This window comes from Engystomops pustulosus, chromosome 2, assembly GCF_040894005.1.
Source record: "Engystomops pustulosus chromosome 2, aEngPut4.maternal, whole genome shotgun sequence".
Classification (NCBI taxonomy): Eukaryota; Metazoa; Chordata; class Amphibia; order Anura; family Leptodactylidae; genus Engystomops; species Engystomops pustulosus.
Window position 1 is genome coordinate 125539353 of NC_092412.1, and position 25721 is coordinate 125565073.

Genomic DNA, 25721 nt, shown 5'->3' on the forward strand with positions numbered 1-25721 from the left:
CGATCGCAGCCCCGGGACTGCCGGTGCCTGGGGCTGTGCGATCCTCCTCTGTGTGCCGGGTCCCTGCCTTCTGGCGCAGCATGCTCAGTGTGTTACATTACACAGTGTAATACATCTGTATTACACTGTGTAATGTGAAGAAGAGCTTGAACAAGTGATCAGTGGATCACTTGTTCAAGCTAACCTGTAAAAGTTAATAAAAAATGTTTTAATAAAAATAATTAATTAAATAAAGTTAAAGTCCCCTAAACACAAATATTCCCTATACACATGCAATAAAGTGAAAAAAACACAAAATCGGCAAAAAAAACCCACATATTTGGTATCGCCGCGTCTGTAACAATCCGTACAATAACTCAGAAACATTGGACCCGCTCGGTGAACGCCGTAAAAACAAACCCCGAAAACCACGCCAAAAATGTACATTTATCATAAAATTTCTACACAAAAATGTTCTAAAAAGTGATCAAAAAAAGTTATGTGCGCAAAAATTGTACCACTGAAAAGAACAACTCAACACGTAAAAAATAAGCGCTAAACTAGTCAGCCAAAAAATATTAATGTTACGTCTCCGAAAAGATGGCAATGCAAAAACAAATGAGATTTCCTCTATATTAGTTTTTATCCAGTAAAATTGTAAAAATAAATGAAAAACTATATAAATGAGGTATCTCCGTAATCGTAGTGACCTATAGAATAAAGATAATATAGTATTTTTAGTGTACGCTGTACAACCCCAAAAAAATCCGAAAAGAAAGTAAACCAAAATTGACAATTTTATTTTCACCCATACATTCAAGAGTTAAGAAAATCTCATCAATAAGCTAATGACCCACTAAAATGAAGTATTTGTAAAGTGCATTTCATGTCGCAAAAAATAATCCCTTTTATGTCCAAATTGACAAAAAAATAAAGATTGTTTAGCCAATAAAAAGTGACACTGCATAATCTGCTCTGAATGGCACAGCTATGTGTGTGCCCATAGAGCAGGTTACCACCACATATGGGGTATTATTATACACGGAAGAGATTGGGTATCAAATTTTGTGGAGCAGTTTGGTATTTTATCCACTGAGAATTTGTACATTTTTTGAAAAACACATTAATTTAGCCAAAAAAATTTTACTTTCAAAATTGCATCCGATTTTGTTTTAACCCCTGTAAAACAATTAAAGGGTTAACAAACTTCATAAAAGTTGTTTTACGTACGTTGAGGGGTGTAGTTTCTATAATGGAGAAATTATGGGGTTTTACTATATTTAGGCCTCTCAAAGTGATTTGAAACCTGAGCAGGTCCCTCAATAGCAGGATTTTGCGTTTTTTATGAAAATTTGAAAAATCGCACCTAACGTTCAAAGCCCCATAACATCCTACAAAAATAAGAGTATGCATTAAAAAACCATGTCCACATAAATTAGACATTTAGTGAATGTTAGTTATTATGTTTTTTTGCAGTTATGACTATGTATGGAAAAAGTAGAACATTTTGAAGTTCGAAAATCAAGAATTTTTCCAAATTTTCACCAAATATCTGATTTTCTCATAAATAAATGCAAAACATACCACCAAAATTTTTCAACTAATCTGAAGTACAATGTGTCACGAGAAAACAATTTTAAAATCACTTGGATATGTTAAAGCGTTCTAAAGTTATAACCACTTATAGTGACACAGGGCAGATTTGAAAAAATGGGCTTTGTCAGGAAGGTGAAAAGTGGCTTCAGCGTTAAGGGGAATGTGATTAGTCACACGTTTATAGCATCACGGCAGGTCCTGGAGCTCCCGGGAGATTTTACTGATGCTAGTGACCGCTCCCAACAACAACCACCCACCCTCCTCTACTCTCCTCCAAGCTACGTATTCCCAGGGCAACTAAGGCCCGTTCCACACTTGCGAGTGTGATGCGATGAACTCGGATCACACTCGCAACGCAAGCTGCCGGGAACGCACGGCCCGAATGCTGCACCGCGGGAGTGAACTCAGCATGTCATGCGTTCCCGGCAGCTTGCGTTGCGAGTGTGATGCGAGTTCATCGCATCACACTCGCAAGTGTGGAACGGGCCTAACCCACACAAAGAAAGGCCACCTAGCCCTGTCCCCTGCACTGCTGCAGAGACAATGGACCTGCCGGATGAGGATAGCAGCTGGGACATTTCACTTCCAGGGGTGTATTCTGGCCTACAGCAACAGTCCCCAGGGTTTAACCCCATGCATGCTGAATTCCAGCTCCAAAAGGAGGTGATACAGGCCATTCCTACCAGACATGACGTGGACTCTGTTATTCAGAGACTTGAGCTTTCACAGCTGCAGGCTTTGGAAGGGTTTAGAGAGGATATTATGGAAGTGGCTACTCGTACTTTAAATGTTGAAACTGCGACTGCAACGTTGGATGAACGTGTTACTGCCAAGGAACTTGCAATAAGACAGTCTAGATCGCATATCCAACACTTGAAACTCTTCCTGGATGACCAGGAAAACCGTGGCAGGCATAAAAATATACGCATCCTCTCACAACCTGGCTGAAAGGGTGACAAGCATTTTCAACAACGTCCTGCTCCACCCTGCTGACTCCGAGCTGCTGTTTGACAGAATACACACAGTGTTTAGGATGTCTAATGCTGATTTGAATGCTCCCAGCGATGTTCTGTGCCACCTACACTATTTCATGGACAAGGAGTAGATCATGCGTGCAGCCTGGTTGTCAGAAACAATGTGAGTGGATTGTTAATTTAAAGGGATACCACCCAAGACTGACCTTTTGTGGAGTGTCCCAAGTAGTCACAGGGCTGCTCCCAAGTAGGCACAGTGCTGTCCCCAGTGGTCACAGGCCACCCCAATAGCCACACTGCTGACCCCATTAGCCAATGCAGCCCCCAGTACTCACACTTTTGTTCCCAGTAGCCAGTGTTGCCCTGAGTAGTTACAGTGCTGCCCCAGTAAACACAGTGCTGTCCCCAGTAGTCACAGGACTGCCCCCAGTTAACACAGTGCTACCCCAATTAGCCACAGTGCTGCTTTCAGTAGCCAGTGTCCTCAGTAGTCACATGGCTGCCCCTAGTAGTCACTGGGCTACCTCCAATAGCCACGGTGCTGTCCCCAGTACACAGCAATCACAGGGCTGCCCCCAGTAGCCACTCTGCTGCCCCCAGTAGTCACAATGAATTTATCAATAAGTAGCCCCTTATTAAGTTATTAAGCTAAAAGCACATCTCAATGAGTTAGTCTTCTACTGGACCTTTTGGTCTATTATTATGTTTCAGAGTTTAGGCACCCTGACCTCACCACTCACTTAGGTAATATTACAACTGCATTCAAAACCAAGTTATGACATGTTATTTACCCTTATGAATAAATGATAAATGTACATCATATCAAATTTATTGTTACTGCAGATAAGCAATAGAACCTATCACCAGTTCCACTTGGAGATAGGAATTCATATCGGTCTTTACTTCATTGCTTATGTTCTTGTTCTCTCCCCATTTTCTGAAATGTGAAAAACAAGCATACTTTAATATTCATTTAATCTGTTTGTATATGAGAGAGCCATCTAAATCTTGTAGCTGCGAGGAGCCGCTTTAATCAAAGCGGAATTCAGAAATGATAACGAGAGAAATGCTTTCTTTTACACTGTGAACTGAAGAATTTCCAGGGGTTTTCACTATAAAGTGGGAGACTGTTAATTTGAGAAGAGAAAAAATATTGTATTGAAAAATTTTTACATGGAACGAGCAAAAGTGAAGTGGTTCTGTATTTTTTATAGGCACCTGACACATCTTTTTTTTTTACATATACAAACTCACAACATGGAGCTGCCCCAATTATAAAATATGTAATATAAAAAAAAGAAATTAATAAACAATGCCAGTGTGTGTTCCCTGTATTAAAGGGAACCTGTCACCAGGGAACTAATTTTCAAGACAGGTTGCAAAAGCCCATTACAGCTGCATTGCAAATCTGCCTTTCAGTTTTCTCTTAGCATTTACATTACAATATATTTGTGTGTTATAACTTACCTGGCACCCTGACAAAATCCTCTGCGTGGTCCTAGGGGTTAGCCTTGGTTTGGATGCATTTAAAAAAAAATGTGACTTGTCTGTGCTGCAGACTGCTCAGCTCCTGGTCCCAACCTTTGTGCTCCCCAGGTGGGGGCTCAGAGCTGAGCCGTCTGCAGCACAGACAAGTCACATGGTATCCAGCCCTTTTTATCTCTCCTTGTAAATTAGGAAACTACAAGTTTCTTATGGTTATAAAAAGCCACATTCATAGGTGAGGCATTGTTGTCTTTGTGAAATATGTGTTTGAGATCAATGGCAATTTTTCTTACTTTTTTATACCAGATTTGTGTGTAACCAATACGGCACCATGCTGTTATCATCATGCTGTTTGTATTCCTTGTAGCTTTGTGTATCTGTTTATCAAGGACCTATAGATAAGATTCTTGTTATAAGCATTTGTTATGGTGTGATAAAAGTTGGTGCATTCAATCCTTATAGTTGGAATACACTGCAGATCTTAAAAAGAGATAATGCGGGACACACTATCAATTTTTGATAAATTGATGCTTGCATTATTTTTCATGTATAGTAAATGATGGTGTCTAGGAAAAAAGAATGTTAGTAGCTGAGAATAAAGATTCTCATACATGCTAGGTAGCTGTGAGTGGAACGTTCTTTCCCAGACTCCTTCATACACATGCATAGTTTGGCATGTTGAATGGATATGGAACAAACATATTGGGCAGTTAAATTCCAATGTAGCCAATGCTAGCCCCTGCTACCAGGGGAGAGATGGTAGGTCCTATACACATTAGATGGTCAACTGAGCCCACCAAAATTGGGTGTTATTTATCTGATTTGCATGAGAGGTCCTGTCACCAGAATTTTACTATCCTGACTAACAATGCCTCATGAGAAAGGATTACAAGTCCACCCCATATCACCTAAAATTAGCACTGTACTTTATTTTCAGGCATTTTTATGATATGCAAATTAGCTTTTCTGGCTTATGTCTGCTGGCTGTGACTCTTCTCTCTTTGGCTGCCAGTGAACAATGCCCCTTTCAAAACACTGCTCTGCATCATTGTACTAAGGGACTGTGTGCTAGTATTTAACCACAGACATGTGAAGCTCTATGTACATATGGGAAATATTGTGTCAATGTTTTTACACGGTGCCTTGTGTTACATTCATCTCATGTGACCAGAGTGACATCATCGCAGGTCATTTAGCCTTCTAACAATAACAAACTGTACACCATGTATGTGATTACATGACATCACATGAGCCTCCATGGGGAATGGAGAGGAGTCCATGGAGGCTCCTGTGACTTCGTGTGGTCACATACAGTACTGTACGGGTACAGTTTGCTATTGTTAAGAGGCTAAAGGACCTGTGATTATGTCATAGCCAGGTCATAGCATACTGAGAAGAGCCATGGGACATGAGGAGGACTAGATGGGAAGAGCCAGCCAAGCAGGACACGTCCCCCCTGATGCCAGGGAATATAAGATAAAATGTGATTTATGTGGATGTAAGGGAAACAACTTTCAGCTAAAGAACGCTATCAGTTAGTTACTAGGGCTCTATAAAGAACCAGTCACTGGCTGTATATGTGAAAATGTGGTGACAGGTTCCCTTTAAAGAGAATCTGCCATTTAAATGATTGCTCTTATCACTAAATAATTCATTTCCATTTCTGCAATTTTAAAAAAGCAGTTTGTAAACTTATATGCAAATCATCTCATGTGTGTCCAATGATAGTAATAGAATCCAGTATATGCAGTGTTGACTGCAATGACTAGCCTCCTTGTGCCTAATTGACATGTCTCACTGCTAGGACATGCTGCTGTGTAGAACATTGAGAGCTCAGTAACATCATTGGGCACTTCATGTGAGGTCCTGTTACATTTGGTCCTAAGGTCCTGTTACATTTGCAATGTCTACCCCATGTATGTGTCTGATCACATGAAATTACATCATGCCTCCATGGAGCCATGCGGGGGAGTAGAAGTCCATGGTCATGTTGTGATTTCATGTGATCAGAAACATACATGGGGTAGATGTTGCAAGCGTTACTGGGTAGAGAAACTTAGATGACATCACCTCTGTCACATGACATGGCGAGAAAGAGACATGGAACATGGAGAGGATTAAAGCACCTTATTGTGCCAAAACAGAAAGTCAAAAAACATAAATCTGGCACAAAACAATAGAACAAACAGAAAGGCAATGGTGAATTAGTCTATGTGAAAGCAGATTTGAAATAGTCTATGTCAATTTGGCGCACAATAGGGCGCAAAAGATGGATGCAAATTGTGGAACTGATCTCTTGAACTTAAAATTTTAATGCATTGTCATAATTATGTAGCAGAAGAAAGTCATCACCTCTTCCTCTGTAAGGTAGGAGGTTGGAACTTGGTGCTGTAAATTATATATATATATATATATATATCTACATACAGACTATGCACTAAATATCAAAGATATGAAAAATAAATCACTAATTGATTTATCGAAAATGTAAGCTTATTAACATATACACAAGATAACACATTATATGGTCACTATGACATAAAAACAGCCCTTAAAAACATCCCATGGTGCTGTAAATTGACCTCCTGGTATCACAAACCAGTATATAGAAACTACTTTTAGTTCATTTATTTACATTGTTTTGGCATTCACATTCGACTCCTCCAACTGAAAAACATTGCAAAATTGATGTCTCAATTATATATTATATATTACCCATGAGGGGCAGACTGGATTTTTTTTCAGTAGTAGGCATCAATATTATTTATCTTCTAATTTTGTATATGGTGTTTTGTCCTTATTTTCTTTGATGGTTCTGGATTGTATTATTCTCTGTGCATTAGACTGTACGATGGTCTGAAACAATTAACCTAATTCTGTTTATTTTTCCTAATCTTACAGTAATCAACACTAATTATTATTTTGTTCAAAACATCAAGGAAAAGCATAACTGTAATAACCTGAAATTGCACAAATCAGCCGCCTGCTAAATACATGTCAGGACCTTGAATCATCTCTGCAGACACAAAGAAATCTCTCCCTGGATATTGTGTTCTTTATTGTGGCAACTGTGTATGAACTCGTTTTCACTGTCATTAACATTTTGTGTTTTCGCCCACAGATAGATAAAACAGAAGATAAATCTTTGGAGGAACGTGGGCGAATTCTTATATCCTTAAAATACAGCTCCCAAAAGTCAGGGCTTCTGGTTGGAATTATCAGATGTGCACATCTAGCAGCGATGGATGCAAATGGTTATTCTGATCCATATGTGAAGACGTAAGTTTACTGTTTCTTTATCATTATTAAAGGAAATCTACCTTTTGATTCTATGCATTATAAAGCAAATATACCTTGAGACTGCTGTAGCTACACCGATGCAGAATCATATCTTCCCGTTAAATACCGAGAATCATATCTAGTTTTGCTAGAAAAACAATTATACAATTATGATAATGAGGCTCTGGCGCTCCTATGGCTGCTCAGCACTTCTCCTCTTTCCCTAATTATGCACTGCTCCAGAGAATCACTGTGTTGTCCCTGACAGGCAATAGTTATCAATTGCTGCACCTTCCCCCAACTGCTGTGTATGAGTCATCCAGCTCAGGTTGATTTGTCCTGTCTGGACAGTTCAGAAAGCTCCCTGTAATGTGTTTATGAACGGCAGCAATCCAGCTTTCTTGAATTTTATAATTGTTTTTGAGCAAAACTACTCGGATCAGGGATCAAACAAGATATGTTCTGCATCAGTGTCGCTACACTCAAGGTATGTTTGGTTCATAATGCATAAAAACAACATAAACATAAATTTCCTTTAACATCAGTACTCTGAAAACATGTCAATGCATATTGATGACAGCATTCAGTTTGATAGATATTGTCTATGAAGTTCACAGAATGATTCTTATTGGTTGTTGTTGTATCATCATCCAGTGATTTAATGCATTGCAGAAAGTCTATCACAAGTTGTATAAATGAGTCAGAATGCTCTACTGACTTCGCTTCCATTCAAAGTAATGGCAGTTGTGATCTACAGAAGCAGAGGAGTAACTAGGCGAGTCTGGACCCCATAGTAGACTACAGACTTCTCTAAGCTTTATACACCGGGATCACCTAAAAATGTAAATTTATGCCTTTGTGAGGTGCTGGGGTGTGCGTAATTAGCAGCCTGGAGTGCTGCGAATCCTGTCCCAGCATTTCGGCCTGCTAATTATAAGTTTCTTTTCTATATGATCCTGGCCTGTCAAGCTTAGCAAAGAACACTGTAGTGATCAAGGTGAAGAGGCGCATAAGTAAGCATATGTTTGTTTGTTTTTTGTTTTTTAAATGGTAGATTTCCTTTAAAAAATGTATATGTGTATTTGTACACATGTTTATACAATCACACATATTTATACACTCATACACTCCCCAACATTTATCATCTAAGCTGCCATCTCAGCTGTGTACTATGGAAGATGTGCACTGTTATATAAACATTATACTGCACATGTGCAGCATAATATGTATATAATTGTGCACATGCTCCATTAGTTAGTGTGGCAGGTTGGTTGGCTGGGCCCACAGACCTACAGATGCTATGGCTGCTACTAGAGTAAAAAAGTGGAATGGGGGAAAGGGAAAAGATGTGTGTATTTTAATACTTTAGTTTTTAATAAATATTATTAAAATGAAGGTATAATAACCCTTGAACCTTTAAGGTTCTCTTATGCGGTATAATTCATACTGTAAAAAGGGTCACTACTGTAAACACGTATATTGTCGTGTTGGGACAAGAGGCAGAACTTATGTGTCCCCAAAAAAAGATTATTTACATAAGCTGCCTAGAATAATTCAAATTCTCCACTTATACTGTAGGGGATGAAAAGGGGGATTAGGTAGGAGAGATCCACCTTCGACCAGGGGCACGGGCTGCCGGCTCGAGACGATTCTTATTCATTGGTTCAAATGATTTACACGTAATGCTCCCAATAAATGGCTCTTTATGCAAAATTTCAGGAAATAAGCCTCCTCTCTTATAGTCTCTGCAATGTATCCCTCTGGGACATTATACAGACCAACGATAGCCATGTTTATAATGAAGTGAGATTTTTTTAGGAAAATTTTATTCACGAGTTGTGACTTTATAAGGAATAATGAGTAGTTTATATAAATATACTGTTCTCACTTCATTCTCTTTGTATTCTGGTTATTATATTTTCAAGGAAAATAAGCCACAAAGAAGGAAAATAGATGAACAACATTTTGCAGAAATCTAATGAATTAGAAAGAAATGATTATTCTATCAAATTTGTTATTATAATAGCATAAAACATATACTTTTCCTATTCTCATATGGTTGTACTGACAGCTCATTGATCCCGTATGGGAGATTGGGATTCTCATAAAAAGCAAAATTAAAAGTGTCATTTAGACCATTTGGTCTTAGATTGTATAATTTATAAATCCACTCACTATGTGTCCTTAGGAGAATGTAGTCTAGATCTCCTTATCTTATGTCTATCTGGTCTATGTGTAATTACCCATCCCTTTAAATCCAGATTATGTAACCTTTTAAAATATAAGGGGTTGGGGTGGGTGTAAAGAGCTTCTTTTGCTTTTCTGCCCCCGTATCATTTTATCATAGTTTTTGATCTTATTAATGTGCTCCTGGCTCCTAATTCTGAGTACCCCTTTCGGTTTTCCCGACATACAGGCGTTTACATGTACATTGTAACACATAGACCACTGCACTGGTAGTTCATTTCATGTGTTCTTTAATACATTGCCCGCTGAGTCTTCAAATGATGTTTTTTAGTGAGAATCCTGCAGACTTGGCAAATGCCTCTGGGATAGAAACTAGGTTAGGCCACTGTTCTCTTCTGTGTCTGGCAGAGAAAGTGACTTTTAACAAGGTTGCTACCAATGGTACACAAAATAATTGTGTTTGAGGACAAAATTAAGGGCTTTTAAGATAAAAAAACTTTCTCATTTGACTTTTGTCATCATACTGCCCTAGGAAATATAGGCTCTCCAAATCAATTGTTACTAGCCATTCCTCCTCTTCAAGGTTGAAATCTGCAAACTCTTTCAGTATTTACATTGTGTCACAGGTGTAAGAGGGAAGATTATACACACTCGCAGGGACTAATTGCTCTGTTGTCATATCCCTTCTGCACCATTTTGTTATAGTCATTCAAAAAAGCCTCCATCTGGTCTCCCCGTAGTGTTTTATAGCATTTTTTATTAAGCAATTGTCTTTTAGCTTCCTTGATATAAAGGTCTTTGGGCCAGATCACTACATTGTTGCCCTTATCAGATTGCTTAAATATAATGTCATCAAATTTCTTTAATTCTTCAAAGACATGTCTCTCTTCTAAGGTTAGACGAAGAACACCTACACGAAGAATAGAGCTGTCTGCCTCTTGTTCCATTCTCTGTGCATTAACTTTTGAGAATAGTTGGTGCTGGGTATTGGGCTTCCACCATTCTGATACTCTGGTCCTGTTCATACTACAGAAAAAACTATATGCAATAGTCCTTGATCGATCTGTTCATAAACTTTAGTTGTTCCTTTTCTGTCTCTAACTACAGACTTTAAAAGTGCTTTCAGATAATTACAGAGGAAAAGGGAGAACAAACAGTCCCCAAAAAAACATTGGGGCAGATTTACTTACCCGGTCCGTTCGCGATCCAGCGGCGCGTTCTCTGCGGTGGATTCGGGTCCGGCCGGGATTCACTAAGGTAGTTCCTCCGCTATCCACCAGGTGGCGCTGCTGCGCTGAAGTTCCCTGGAGGCGCGCTGGAATGCCCTGAAATTCACCGGCCTATACCTGGTGAAGGTAAGTGTAATTTTCGCTACACATTTTTTTTCTTAAATGCGGCGGTTTTTCAAAATCCGTCGGGTTTTCATTCGGCCACGCCCCCCGATTTCCGTCGCGTGCATGCCAGCGCCGATGCGTCAAAATCCCGGGGCAATTCAGGTACAATTGGCGCAAATCGGAAATATTCGGATAACACGTCGGGAAAACGCGAATCGGGCCCTTAGTAAATGACCCCCATTGTCTTTAATCGTTAACGTTTAATATTAAAGTTAATTAATATTACCTGCACTATTAATGTAAAAAGTAAAATTAAAAATGTTAAAGGTTGTGTTATGCACACTTATAAAACAATAATATTTATTTTCTAAAAATGGGAACACCCCTTTAAAGAGGACCTGTCACCCAGAAATTCGGCACTAGGAGCTGATTACTAAAGTAAGCAGCTCCTAGTGCTAAAACAAACGCAGCAGTGTTACAATGATAGCGTTATTGGAGGTTTCCGATAATGCCATCTAACACTGCTTCGGTGTACAATGGAAATGACGGACAGCTCTCAAAACAGTTCAGCATATTCTTTAGGGGGTGGTCCGAGGCTCTACCTCTTCCCCGTAACGCCCTGCTCACTCCATAGCATCATGCGAAGTCACCGCCTCTAATCCCGCCCACAATCCCGCCCCCTCATGAACACGCCGGACCATTTTGAGAGCAGTCCGGCGTTTCTCTTGTACTCCACAGCGGTGTTAGATAGCGTTATCTAAGGTTTCCAACAACGCTATCATTGTAACACTGCTGTGTTTGTTTTAGCACTAGGAGCAGTTACTTAAGTAAGCAGCTCCTAGTGCGGAATTTCTGTTTAACAGGTCCTCTTTAAGCTTTCTAAAGCCCAGATCTATGAATAACAGAATCTGCTGCAAAGATGTATAATTTTACAGCTCCATTAATATTTTCAGAATCATTGAGTAGCATTATAAGCTAACAACAGGTATTCTTCCAGTATGATTTTAATAACTATGTAGCATTCCAATAGTGGAAAGTGCTATCCATTTAAAAGGCACCATGTGGGACCAGTGAAAAGGGATATCTAATGTTATGGATGAGTTGCTTTCTACAACAGGCAAATAATAGAGACTGCTGTTAGGTTTGTACCATACTCCTCGAAATTCTAATGATTGAAGTGTTTCCTGAGGGTGACAGCAGTAAAAGGGATCAAGAATAAAGCAAACACAACGACACTAGTTGAGCAGCGTAATTATTTTGCACTGAGCCTAGTTTCCACATTACACATTCTGCTATGCTTACATGCTTCATTGAACTTAGGTGGCAGCTTGCGGCATTGGTCTTAACACAAGCAGATATTATTTAAGAGAATATTTGCCACACTGTCTTTATTTCCCGATAATTGGAGCTCTAGAGAGATACCAAAGCTCTACAGTGTCACCCTGAGGATAGTCTGAGTCATTTCTAATGAAGGGAAGCTCATGCTGCATAGTAGCCATGTCCATTCTATATCCAGACAAAGCCTGCCTCACCAAAAATACCACGGGAGATGCTGCGGAGAACGCACCGAGCCAAACAAGGGATTTAACGAAGGGCTGGGACAATTCATTTGCACAAATGGATATAGCCACTTGACATTATCTAAGCTAATGTTTTTGCATGTGCTTGTCAACTGGGAGTTTTGTTACAGTTCATAAGCATTTCAATGTAGAACCGTCTGGTGCATTGTCTTCTGCTTATAACAAATATGACAAATTTGGATGACATTTTACTAGTCCCAGTAGTCGTCTTTAAATAATAGTATTATTAAATGGCTTTAGAAGATAAAAAGAATTTAAGCAGAATAGTTCTTTCAAATAGATGTCTACTCTTTGATGCCATTTTGAAATTATTACAAATTGGTCTCTTCCGTCCTGTACTTAAAGGAGTTTTTAACAACTGAGAAATATATAATGTGGCTTAGAATAGGAATACTATAGAGACAATGGCCTCTTCTGAATCCCCCACATCTCTAGATGCTGTTGTCTGTAAAACACAGATTGGCTGAGCAGGAATCTCCAGGCAATCACTGACTGAGGCACGCTACCCCTAAAGCCATTGATTGGCTGCGATTATTGTCAGGCATTTACTGTGGGACACAAGTCAATGGAGAGTAGCTGTTCACCAAAAACAAACTCACACCAAATAAAATGATTTAAAGATATTTAAAATCTTTAAAAACATCAAAAGTTCTGATAATATACACCCCAATCTAATACTTACTTTTAGGCCCACAATATAGTTATTTAACACACCCATGTAGTCATAAAATATTCATGCGTTATAAGAAACACATGTTGAAATATCCTTTGTGCATAACAACGACACAACACGTTGAGGATTTGCACATAAATATCCACAAGGTCAAAACTTTAGCCTTATCTGTACCCATGTAAACAGGGCCAGATTATAGGGCCTGGGGCCCCCACCACTTTACTAATAAGGGGACACCAGCAATGTCTGACAGTCAGCTCACCCATTTTGTTAGAAAAGTAGAGTGAACTCTCAGGGAAGAAGTGGTGTGTGGGATTAGTAATCAGTACTACTGCCACTGCCATTTTGCCAGCTAGGCAACTGCTAGGAGAACATGAAAGTAGGAGAAATTTTACAATATTAATAATAATTTAGAATAGTAATGTGTACCATTGTCTGAGTTACATACTGAGTTATCTTTTATGTGGGAAACTTTAGATAACCAGAACTAGAAAATATACATAAAGAATTAATCAAGAAAACACAAAATGGCATTACATCAGGGGAGAACAGATAAGCTTGAAAATACTGCTTCACTAGAAATAAAACTATGAATACACTTTGGACTAGTGACATTACTAGTGTAAGATTTGTTGATAGATGCACTTTTTTAATGTATTAGAAAGTAACCTCCCCATGGTGACAGCAGTAGATTCCCATAATCCTATCTCATAAAGAAGTATTCCTATCTCCATCATCTGGGGAATATCTAAAGGGTGTATCATCAGTATATGACAGGTTCTCCCCCTGGGATATCAAGAATAGAGATTGGAGCCCCTGTCAGTGGTTGTGAATAAGAAGAGAATCACCCTACATATAACCATGCGTATACTACTAGATCTGAATTGAGGTTCTATTAATTGTCCCATAAATGGTATATAACCACAGACTATTCTATAGTACTCAGATTTTTTATGAAAAGATCCTATATTTTATTGTTTTATGTTTTTTACCTTTTTTTTCCTTGGCCATTCACCCATTAAGCTCTGGGATGAATGATAGGACTATTTTTAAAAGATTCATCCAAAGATAATCAGGGATTTAATTCAGTGTCTGAAAAATACTAAACTTGTATTTTATACAATTTTTTTTATTTATTATTGAAATATATATAAAAAATAATAAATAATAAAATATTATATATATAACAAAATATAATATGAATATATATTGATTTATCATTTCCACTGTTGTCCCTGTATGGTGGTGGTTATTATTATGTTTGGGACCAGTGTATGCATAGCGTGTGGTTTGATTTTTGTAAGTTGTATTGTTTATGGATATAGTTGGTCATAGTTTGACATATGTATCAGAAGCATTGGTTTTCCAGGGTATCTATTATCCTACCCTGGGTAAACAGGATAAGGGATAATGATAAAATATACAGGTATATGATGAAGTTCTGCTTCTGAAGCATCAGAGAATTTTTTAAATGCGCTTCCAATATTTAGCAGCTGGTGCTGCATATATTACACAACATTTGACAGAGCTACAATATTATACTGGTGCTGTTCACAATTAATTGTAGATTTACTTTATTAAATCTATAGTTTATGAAATTTTTAATTACCATTTTTATTACTTTACAAAATGAGATTATTTGTGAAAGGAAAAACTCCACATTAATGGGGCTCCTTTAGCTGCACAAGAACTCATCTTCTAGAAATGAAATGACTACAGTGATTTCAGAATAATGAATATTGACAGAAGGCTTTTTCCTTGTGATTGTTAATGAAGCCAGCATGCCTCTATAATATCACAAGCGGGATGAACACAATTTCTAGTGAATATAAAGAATCTTTGGATCTCTACAGGGTTTCTTAAATCACGAGGGATACAAAATGGATAATTATACTTCAAAGGTTTTTTTTTTCTTTTAATTCCATAAATCTGACTCTCAAAGGGCTTTTCATCTTTATTCATATGTAACTGCACAATACATCATGTATTAATTACATTCCTGGAGAGATACACTGTATACTATGTGTAAGAAAAGCCTTGTACTAATAAGTAAAATGATATGTGATGCTTCCTACTAACCAAATACATGTTAAACAGTCCATGTAGACCTATTAGAGGAAAAATACACAAGCTCTCATACCTTACATACATTTTTATTTTTTTTACATTTTTATCAAATTATCAGTGCTTGAAATGACCACAGACAATCTCATGACTCGTACGGCACATGTATCTTAAGTCTGGCTTTGTGCGATCGCTTGTCTTTGTTTTATTTGGCTTTTCTGCAAATCAAAATTGAATCTTGATGTTTTTTTTCTTTTTGATACACGATGCGTTTGAAGGGCTTAAGTTTTTAATTTGCAACTTTTACAGCAAAATTTACAAACTATCCTGAGTTTTTTTTATGCCTGGTAGGGTGCAGCTGTGGTTTTGCCCCAAAATTTGTGACTTTCTTGCAGCTTTTTAAAAAGTCACAACTTTTACATCTGGATTCAGATGATAATTCAGGGAACACTGCAGAAAACTCTACAGCGAACTCTGAAGGGAAACTGTCTCAGGCGCAAAAAAAAGTTGCAAAAGTGCACACAAGGCACAGGAAGTTGCAAAAAAAAGCCAAGGAAAAAATTAGATACATGTGCCCCATAGATTGTAAGCTTTTGTGGGCATTGCCTATTGCTTAATTTTTCTCCTTTTTTCCCCTTTAATGTCTTATTTTGTTCGTATATGATCTTTAAAGAGCTGCAGAATATGAGGGTGCTTTATAAATAAAGTTTTATCATGGTAGTACAGATTCCACCCCACACAAACCTAAACAACCCTAAAAATGAAATCACAAGGCAGGACTTTACGCAGTTGTCTATGTATTAGACTGGCAGCAGTCGGATGTATAGTGCGGTGTATGTGCAGTGTTAAATGCCTCAGCTGTGTGTGCTCTATGTGAATAGACTGAACCAGTCACATGTATGTTTAACATCTGCTCAATTTCTGCGTTTTTGCAATGTTTTTGCACAGGAAATTCTCAGATACCTCAAACATAAAATTGAGCAAAAACTCCCCCCTGTGGTGCTGCACATCTGTAGTGTATTTTTTCCGCCATTGCGTGACTTTAGGGTTGCGTTTTTTTCTAGCTTAAAAAAAGCAAAAACGATGTTTACACAAAAATTTGCGACAATTATATGCAAAGAAGCTACATAACTAATGATTAATCTCCCCCATAGTGTCAGTGAGCCAAGTATGCCTAGAAAATATGGATTATCCATGCCAGAGAAGGCAGTGCCATCACTTATTATTAATGTTGATAGTATTTTTGATTGGAGCATGAGTGCTTTTTTAAAACTTCCTTTGGTAATTTTATTTGATGTAATATAGAGGAACATCATTTGCAGGGAGAAGGGGAAAGTTGATCTTTTACCTCCTTCCCCACCTGTATTATACACAGAGTTTTTTTCTCTCTGTCTTGATTAAAGATTCTAAAAAAACAACAAAAGCGGGAACAACAGCTTTGGCTTTTTGATCCTATAGGAGGTTTCCTTTGATACTGGCTGTAGTGGTTGTGTTTATCTAGCACACCATGATGACTCTTACGTTTGTTTACTTTTTATGTTGATCAAAGATTCTACAGTTGTGTCTCAGAAGTCCAATAGAAATCAATCGAGTGAGAGAGAAATTAGTCCCCCACACCACTGGTTTGTGTAAACTTTTAGAACAATACATTCTTGGGTTTTTTTACACATATAAGCCAGAGGGTCCTAGCTCCCAGGCCCATTTGTGGTCAGACATTTATGTGTTTTCCTATGGAGATGGGATAAATGTCCAATATGAGGGAACCCCTGTTTAAGGGGCTATCGGTGCAGGCCTGTTTTAAATAATGCAGGTCTCTTTAGCCCTATATGATCTGTTATTCCCTGTCTGGGAATGCTCTGTCTTGATTGTAGTAATCTAGTACATAACCAGTCATGTATGGCACGGACAGTATTGGTCTACCATAGATGAACGCTGCCCTCAGGGCCAGTTCATAGGGGGGCACACAGGGCACGAGTCCCGAGGCCCCCACCACTTTGCCCTTAAAGGGGCCTCTACCAAACGTGGGCGAATTTGGCGGTTGCATGACCGCCTGAATCGCCCAGTCTATGGCAGAGCCATAAGTTCCCATCTCTGCTATAGACGATGGGAGCTTTAGCTAGATAGCGGCACCCTGGTGCTGGAGTTGCAGCATGTGACATCAAAGTGACGCAACGTCACAGCGCCACCTGCAGTAGGGCGCCGCCATCTTGTTCAACCTCCGATATACACCCCAGGGAGGATGACACCACAAGGGAAGATAAGGACGGCGCACATTTGGGGAACGATAGGTGAGAACAATTTTAGAATTTTTACCTTTTATAATAGGGAGATTGTATTTATAGATATTATAGGGGGGCTGTATATAGTTATTATAGGGGGACCATATGTAGTTATTATAGGGGGACTGTATATAGTTATAGAGGGACTGTATGTAGTTATAGTGGGACTGTATATAGTTATAGGGGGCTGTATATAGTTATTATAGGGGGACTATATATAGTTGTTATAGGGGGCTGCACATAGTGATTACGGGGGGGCTGTATATAGTTATTACGGGGGGGTCTGTATATAGTGATTACTAGAGAGCTGTATATAGTGATTGCTGGGGGAGCTGTATATAGTGATTGCTGGGGGGGGGGCTATATAGAGTTATTTCCCTGTCTGGATTACATTCAATGGGCCCCCACCAGGCCCCACCAACCTTAATCTGGCCCTGCCTGCTCTGGTTCATATCCTGGGTCCCATGCATATATTTATATCTCCTAATATGGCACATGGACAGTGATTGTTTGAAGATGTACACTTTAAAAATTGTATTCTATTCTGTAAGAGAATAAACAAAAAATTGGAAAGTATATGTGGCAAAAAATAGCTTACCGTAATAATAAATTGATTCAGTTGCCAATAATGCTTCATAGTAGATATATAATCTTGTAAAATGTTTCTTGTTTATTTGCTCATACAATCATGGCTTCTTTTTATAAGCAAAACCATGGTGTCTAATAATAACTAACAGATCCCACGGACATAACGCTGTCAGAAGTGACAAGATCTAAAGGAACACTAATGGATGCTTGTATCTTATCTAATATTTATGTGTGTTTGATTTTTAGCTATTCAGGCAAACACAATATTTATGAATAAGCAAATAATGGCCCCAATGTATAATATTGTTTGAATACCAAAAAGCTGACTTCAACTAATTTACCAGATGAAAATTATGAAGATAAAAAATATAAATATTAAAAACATATAATGAAATCCCAATTTGTTGTCAGTAAAATGCTGTCTGCATATGAAATGGAGGTCAAAGAATATAAATACAGAGCAATCCTGATGCCATTGTCAAAAGATAGTGAGAGATAAATCATCTGTTCCTAAATTCTGTACATTTAAAATATAGAAATGCATCTGATGTAGGTAAATCAGGCATTCATGCATAAACCTTTATATATCTTCTATAAATACATTTAAAGAAAATTAGCTGAGACTTTGGGAAAATATTTGTTCATTAAGGTCAGAAAAGATTCTACCCTAAAGCACCACATGGCTTGAGCATATGTATTGGTTAATTAACTGTAACAGTAGGGAGCAACGTTTTCTATACTATTCTGCTTAAATTAAGAAACTACATTGGGCCACTCGCTTGACAATGTCTTAATGTTTGTGTCAGGGAAGTGACCATCTTTTTCAATGGCAGTTCCAAACAAATTCCACCAACAAGCTCATATGATGCCAAGCCCCCCAGCACTGCCCCGAAAATCAAACACTGCAATGTCATTTAAAGGACATTATTCAAAAAGCATGTAAGATTTACAGAAAGTGAGGATCTTTGTACCTGTGATTCTTCAGTCACAATTTTTTATGTACTATGTTACCTGAGGAGTAAATATGTCAAATATCACTAATGAAAAAAATGTAAAAAATATTAAATAATGTAAAGTGCAAAAAAATGTATATAAACAATAAATTACATGGTTTGTAACAGAAGCCTCTCTTCTGAGTCGGAAGTACCTTAGTGGGTCCTCCCTCCCCTCCTTTGTGTTTTAAGGCTATGTTGGTGGTTGTAGTGTCTCTATGCCTCTCCTTCTGCCCAGCTCCTAGATCGGTGTGCCATGGCTACTGGCTTCTGTTTCTTATGATGCGTTGCATCACGTTGTGTGTTGCATTTTTAACGCATTCCATTGGCTTCAGCCTTGATCACATGATGAGGTTACATAGCGTTTTAGCAGATGCAGTGGAAACACAATGTAACCTTAGCATGTAATCAAGGCTGAAGCCAGTGGAATGCGTCAAAAACGCATAAAAAGACGCGACACAACACATCATGTGAATGCGCCCTCACTTTCTTGATGCCTCAGTTTTTCCGACTTTCACCCATGCTCCACGGTCTTTTAAATATCGCTGGCAATCAAGGGGTTAACATCCACAATCACTGTTTGCTTCTAGCAGTGAGACCAAGTCTAGCTGTGCTCCTTCACTGTGACTATCCTGTGCTTGACCTGTGTACCTCTTGCTCCACTGCTACCATGTGTGGAGTTGCCCATGTGGGTGTCACTGAGGCAACAGGTTGGTATGCTGGTGCAAGAAGCTCAGCAGGGAGGGGTTAAATATAAGACTGTTATTCTGTCTATGTGCCTAAAATTGCCTTCTTAAAATAAAAAAACATCTATAAGAATAAATGAATCAGTAATGGGACTGTCAAAACCAGAGTAGGAAAGTTGGATATTTGGGGAAAAAATCGCCATCTTCTAAGAGGCATAACATTTTCATATTACCGTATGTTTTTTGATGGAGTTGTTTTAGTTTTTTTTTTTTTGCAAGATTGTGCTTTTCATTGGTATCATTTCTGGGTAAATGTGACTTTTGCTTTAAATCCTGTTCTTTTGTGATGTTTTTACACTTAATATGTCTGAAGCATCTGTCACAAAGTACAACATACTCAATGGGGGAGATTTTTTAATAAGCTGGCGCTTCATGGACCAGTGTCAAAATATTTATGACAGTTTTGATGTGAATTAGCCTTTTATATTGTATTTGGTGTAGGGTCTGTCCCTAGGTCCTGTTGAACAATAAAAAGTTACTAACTAGAGATGAGCGAACATGCTCGTCCGAGCTTGATGCTCGGTCGAGCATTAGGGTACTCGAAACTGCTCGTTACTCGGACGAATACTTCGCCCGCTCGAGAAAATGGCAGCTCCCGCCGTTTTGCTTTTTGGCGGCCAGAAACAGAGCCAATCACAAGCCAGGAGACTCTGCACTCCACCCAGCATGACGTGGTACCCTTACACGTCGATAGCAGTGGTTGGCTGGCCAGATCAGGTGACCCTGGGATAGACTAGCCGCTGGCCGCGCTGCTCGGATCATTCTGTCTCTGGATGCCGCTAGGGAGAGAGCTGCTGCTGGTCAGGGAAAGCGTTAGGGTGTTCTATTAGCTTACTGTTAGGCAGGAGTGATTCTCAAAGAACCCAACAGCCCTTCTTAGGGCTACAATAACGTTCTACTTTTTTTATTTTAATTTGCATCTTTTACCATTTTGTGAGGAATTAGCAGGGGGACTTGCTACCGTTGTGTTTAGCTCTTAGTGGCACACATATCCATAGCAAAGACCGAAGTGGGAAAATTCAGTAGGGGTTGGATTTCTATTAGGCAATAACTCAGTGTCATCTCATCTGGCATAGTAGTGTGCTTCCTTTGATACTTGGCTAGAAAATAGCCATAGGAGAATACAAACAGCTTCTTGAAGCCTACAGTAGCGTTCTATATATTTGATTTCTGGTTGATCTGCTGGTGGCTGTAGTTTCTGCAGTGCATGTACTTGCCAATTCTGAGCAATTTGTAGTGAGACTTGCGACCGCTGTGTTCTGCGCTTAGTGGCGCACATATCCATAGCAAAGGCCGAAGTGGCAAAATTCAGTAGGGGTTGGATTTCTATTAGGCAATAACTCAGTGTCATCTCATCTGGCATAGTAGTGTGCTTCCTTTGATACTTGGCTAGAAAATAGCCATAGGAGAATACAAACAGCTTCTTGAAGCCTACAGTAGCGTTCTATATATTTGATTTCTGGTTGATCTGCTGGTGGCTGTAGTTTCTGCAGTGCATGTACTTGCCAATTCTGAGCAATTTGTAGTGAGACTTGCGACCGCTGTGTTCTGCGCTTAGTGGCGCACATATCCATAGCAAAGGCCGAAGTGGCAAAATTCAGTAGGGGTTGGATTTCTATTAGGCAATAACTCAGTGTCATCTCATCTGGCATAGTAGTGTGCTTCCTTTGATACTTGGCTAGAAAATAGCCATAGGAGAATACAAACAGCTTCTTGAAGCCTACAGTAGCGTTCTATATATTTGATTTCTGGTTGATCTGCTGGTGGCTGTAGTTTCTGCAGTGCATGTACTTGCCAATTCTGAGCAATTTGTAGTGAGACTTGCGACCGCTGTGTTCTGCGCTTAGTGGCGCACATATCCATAGCAAAGGCCGAAGTGGCAAAATTCAGTAGGGGTTGGATTTCTATTAGGCAATAACTCAGTGTCATCTCATCTGGCATAGTAGTGTGCTTCCTTTGATACTTGGCTAGAAAATAGCCATAGGAGAATACAAACAGCTTCTTGAAGCCTACAGTAGCGTTCTATATATTTGATTTCTGGTTGATCTGCTGGTGGCTGTAGTTTCTGCAGTGCATGTACTTGCCAATTCTGAGCAATTTGTAGTGAGACTTGCGACCGCTGTGTTCTGCGCTTAGTGGCGCACATATCCATAGCAAAGGCCGAAGTGGCAAAATTCAGTAGGGGTTGGATTTCTATTAGGCAATAACTCAGTGTCATCTCATCTGGCATAGTAGTGTGCTTCCTTTGATACTTGGCTAGAAAATAGCCATAGGAGAATACAAACAGCTTCTTGAAGCCTACAGTAGCGTTCTATATATTTGATTTCTGGTTGATCTGCTGGTGGCTGTAGTTTCTGCAGTGCATGTACTTGCCAATTCTGAGCAATTTGTAGTGAGACTTGCGACCGCTGTGTTCTGCGCTTAGTGGCGCACATATCCATAGCAAAGGCCGAAGTGGCAAAATTCAGTAGGGGTTGGATTTCTATTAGGCAATAACTCAGTGTCATCTCATCTGGCATAGTAGTGTGCTTCCTTTGATACTTGGCTAGAAAATAGCCATAGGAGAATACAAACAGCTTCTTGAAGCCTACAGTAGCGTTCTATATATTTGATTTCTGGTTGATCTGCTGGTGGCTGTAGTTTCTGCAGTGCATGTACTTGCCAATTCTGAGCAATTTGTAGTGAGACTTGCGACCGCTGTGTTCTGCGCTTAGTGGCGCACATATCCATAGCAAAGGCCGAAGTGGCAAAATTCAGTAGGGGTTGGATTTCTATTAGGCAATAACTCAGTGTCATCTCATCTGGCATAGTAGTGTGCTTCCTTTGATACTTGGCTAGAAAATAGCCATAGGAGAATACAAACAGCTTCTTGAAGCCTACAGTAGCGTTCTATATATTTGATTTCTGGTTGATCTGCTGGTGGCTGTAGTTTCTGCAGTGCATGTACTTGCCAATTCTGAGCAATTTGTAGTGAGACTTGCGACCGCTGTGTTCTGCGCTTAGTGGCGCACATATCCATAGCAAAGGCCGAAGTGGCAAAATTCAGTAGGGGTTGGATTTCTATTAGGCAATAACTCAGTGTCATCTCATCTGGCATAGTAGTGTGCTTCCTTTGATACTTGGCTAGAAAATAGCCATAGGAGAATACAAACAGCTTCTTGAAGCCTACAGTAGCGTTCTATATATTTGATTTCTGGTTGATCTGCTGGTGGCTGTAGTTTCTGCAGTGCATGTACTTGCCAATTCTGAGCAATTTGTAGTGAGACTTGCGACCGCTGTGTTCTGCGCTTAGTGGCGCACATATCCATAGCAAAGGCCGAAGTGGCAAAATTCAGTAGGGGTTGGATTTCTATTAGGCAATAACTCAGTGTCATCTCATCTGGCATAGTAGTGTGCTTCCTTTGATACTTGGCTAGAAAATAGCCATAGGAGAATACAAACAGCTTCTTGAAGCCTACAGTAGCGTTCTATATATTTGATTTCTGGTTGATCTGCTGGTGGCTGTAGTTTCTGCAGTGCATGTACTTGCCAATTCTGAGCAATTTGTAGTGAGACTTGCGACCGCTGTGTTCTGCGCTTAGTGGCGCACATATCCATAGCAAAGGCCGAAGTGGCAAAATTCAGTAGGGGTTGGATTTCTATTAGGCAATAACTCAGTGTCATCTCATCTGGCATAGTAGTGTGCTTCCTTTGATACTTGGCTAGAAAATAGCCATAGGAGAATACAAACAGCTTCTTGAAGCCTACAGTAGCGTTCTATATATTTGATTTCTGGTTGATCTGCTGGTGGCTGTAGTTTCTGCAGTGCATGTACTTGCCAATTCTGAGCAATTTGTAGTGAGACTTGCGACCGCTGTGTTCTGCGCTTAGTGGCGCACATATCCATAGCAAAGGCCGAAGTGGCAAAATTCAGTAGGGGTTGGATTTCTATTAGGCAATAACTCAGTGTCATCTCATCTGGCATAGTAGTGTGCTTCCTTTGATACTTGGCTAGAAAATAGCCATAGGAGAATACAAACAGCTTCTTGAAGCCTACAGTAGCGTTCTATATATTTGATTTCTGGTTGATCTGCTGGTGGCTGTAGTTTCTGCAGTGCATGTACTTGCCAATTCTGAGCAATTTGTAGTGAGACTTGCGACCGCTGTGTTCTGCGCTTAGTGGCGCACATATCCATAGCAAAGGCCGAAGTGGCAAAATTCAGTAGGGGTTGGATTTCTATTAGGCAATAACTCAGTGTCATCTCATCTGGCATAGTAGTGTGCTTCCTTTGATACTTGGCTAGAAAATAGCCATAGGAGAATACAAACAGCTTCTTGAAGCCTACAGTAGCGTTCTATATATTTGATTTCTGGTTGATCTGCTGGTGGCTGTAGTTTCTGCAGTGCATGTACTTGCCAATTCTGAGCAATTTGTAGTGAGACTTGCGACCGCTGTGTTCTGCGCTTAGTGGCGCACATATCCATAGCAAAGGCCGAAGTGGCAAAATTCAGTAGGGGTTGGATTTCTATTAGGCAATAACTCAGTGTCATCTCATCTGGCATAGTAGTGTGCTTCCTTTGATACTTGGCTAGAAAATAGCCATAGGAGAATACAAACAGCTTCTTGAAGCCTACAGTAGCGTTCTATATATTTGATTTCTGGTTGATCTGCTGGTGGCTGTAGTTTCTGCAGTGCATGTACTTGCCAATTCTGAGCAATTTGTAGTGAGACTTGCGACCGCTGTGTTCTGCGCTTAGTGGCGCACATATCCATAGCAAAGGCCGAAGTGGCAAAATTCAGTAGGGGTTGGATTTCTATTAGGCAATAACTCAGTGTCATCTCATCTGGCATAGTAGTGTGCTTCCTTTGATACTTGGCTAGAAAATAGCCATAGGAGAATACAAACAGCTTCTTGAAGCCTACAGTAGCGTTCTATATATTTGATTTCTGGTTGATCTGCTGGTGGCTGTAGTTTCTGCAGTGCATGTACTTGCCAATTCTGAGCAATTTGTAGTGAGACTTGCGACCGCTGTGTTCTGCGCTTAGTGGCGCACATATCCATAGCAAAGGCCGAAGTGGCAAAATTCAGTAGGGGTTGGATTTCTATTAGGCAATAACTCAGTGTCATCTCATCTGGCATAGTAGTGTGCTTCCTTTGATACTTGGCTAGAAAATAGCCATAGGAGAATACAAACAGCTTCTTGAAGCCTACAGTAGCGTTCTATATATTTGATTTCTGGTTGATCTGCTGGTGGCTGTAGTTTCTGCAGTGCATGTACTTGCCAATTCTGAGCAATTTGTAGTGAGACTTGCGACCGCTGTGTTCTGCGCTTAGTGGCGCACATATCCATAGCAAAGGCCGAAGTGGCAAAATTCAGTAGGGGTTGGATTTCTATTAGGCAATAACTCAGTGTCATCTCATCTGGCATAGTAGTGTGCTTCCTTTGATACTTGGCTAGAAAATAGCCATAGGAGAATACAAACAGCTTCTTGAAGCCTACAGTAGCGTTCTATATATTTGATTTCTGGTTGATCTGCTGGTGGCTGTAGTTTCTGCAGTGCATGTACTTGCCAATTCTGAGCAATTTGTAGTGAGACTTGCGACCGCTGTGTTCTGCGCTTAGTGGCGCACATATCCATAGCAAAGGCCGAAGTGGCAAAATTCAGTAGGGGTTGGATTTCTATTAGGCAATAACTCAGTGTCATCTCATCTGGCATAGTAGTGTGCTTCCTTTGATACTTGGCTAGAAAATAGCCATAGCAATAGGATAGGATTGTTTGGTTTTAAAAACTCAAAAAAAAACAAAAAACACAAAAAAAAAAAAACACACAAAAAAACACCAAAACAAACAAAAAGAAGTAAAAAAAAAAAAAAAGTTATAACTCTCATTTTAAAAATGTTTAACCCGAGGGCTAGGGGTAGAGGACGAGGGCGGGGACGTGGGCGTCCAACTACTGCAGGGGTCAGAGGCCGTGGTCCTGGGC

At 39.5% G+C, this 25721-nt stretch overlaps 1 protein-coding gene across 3 annotated transcripts in view; it reads left to right on the top strand.

Annotated features, from left to right (window-relative positions):
- The window catches only part of DOC2B (double C2 domain beta), a 452434-nt gene that overhangs the window by 356775 nt on the left and 69938 nt on the right, over positions 1–25721 (top strand). For all 3 annotated transcript variants that reach the window (XM_072136265.1, XM_072136266.1, XM_072136267.1), the window contains one exon: positions 7156–7313. In XM_072136265.1, coding sequence (XP_071992366.1) covers positions 7156–7313 — 158 coding nt within the window. The remainder of the gene's footprint in view (positions 1–7155; positions 7314–25721) is intronic.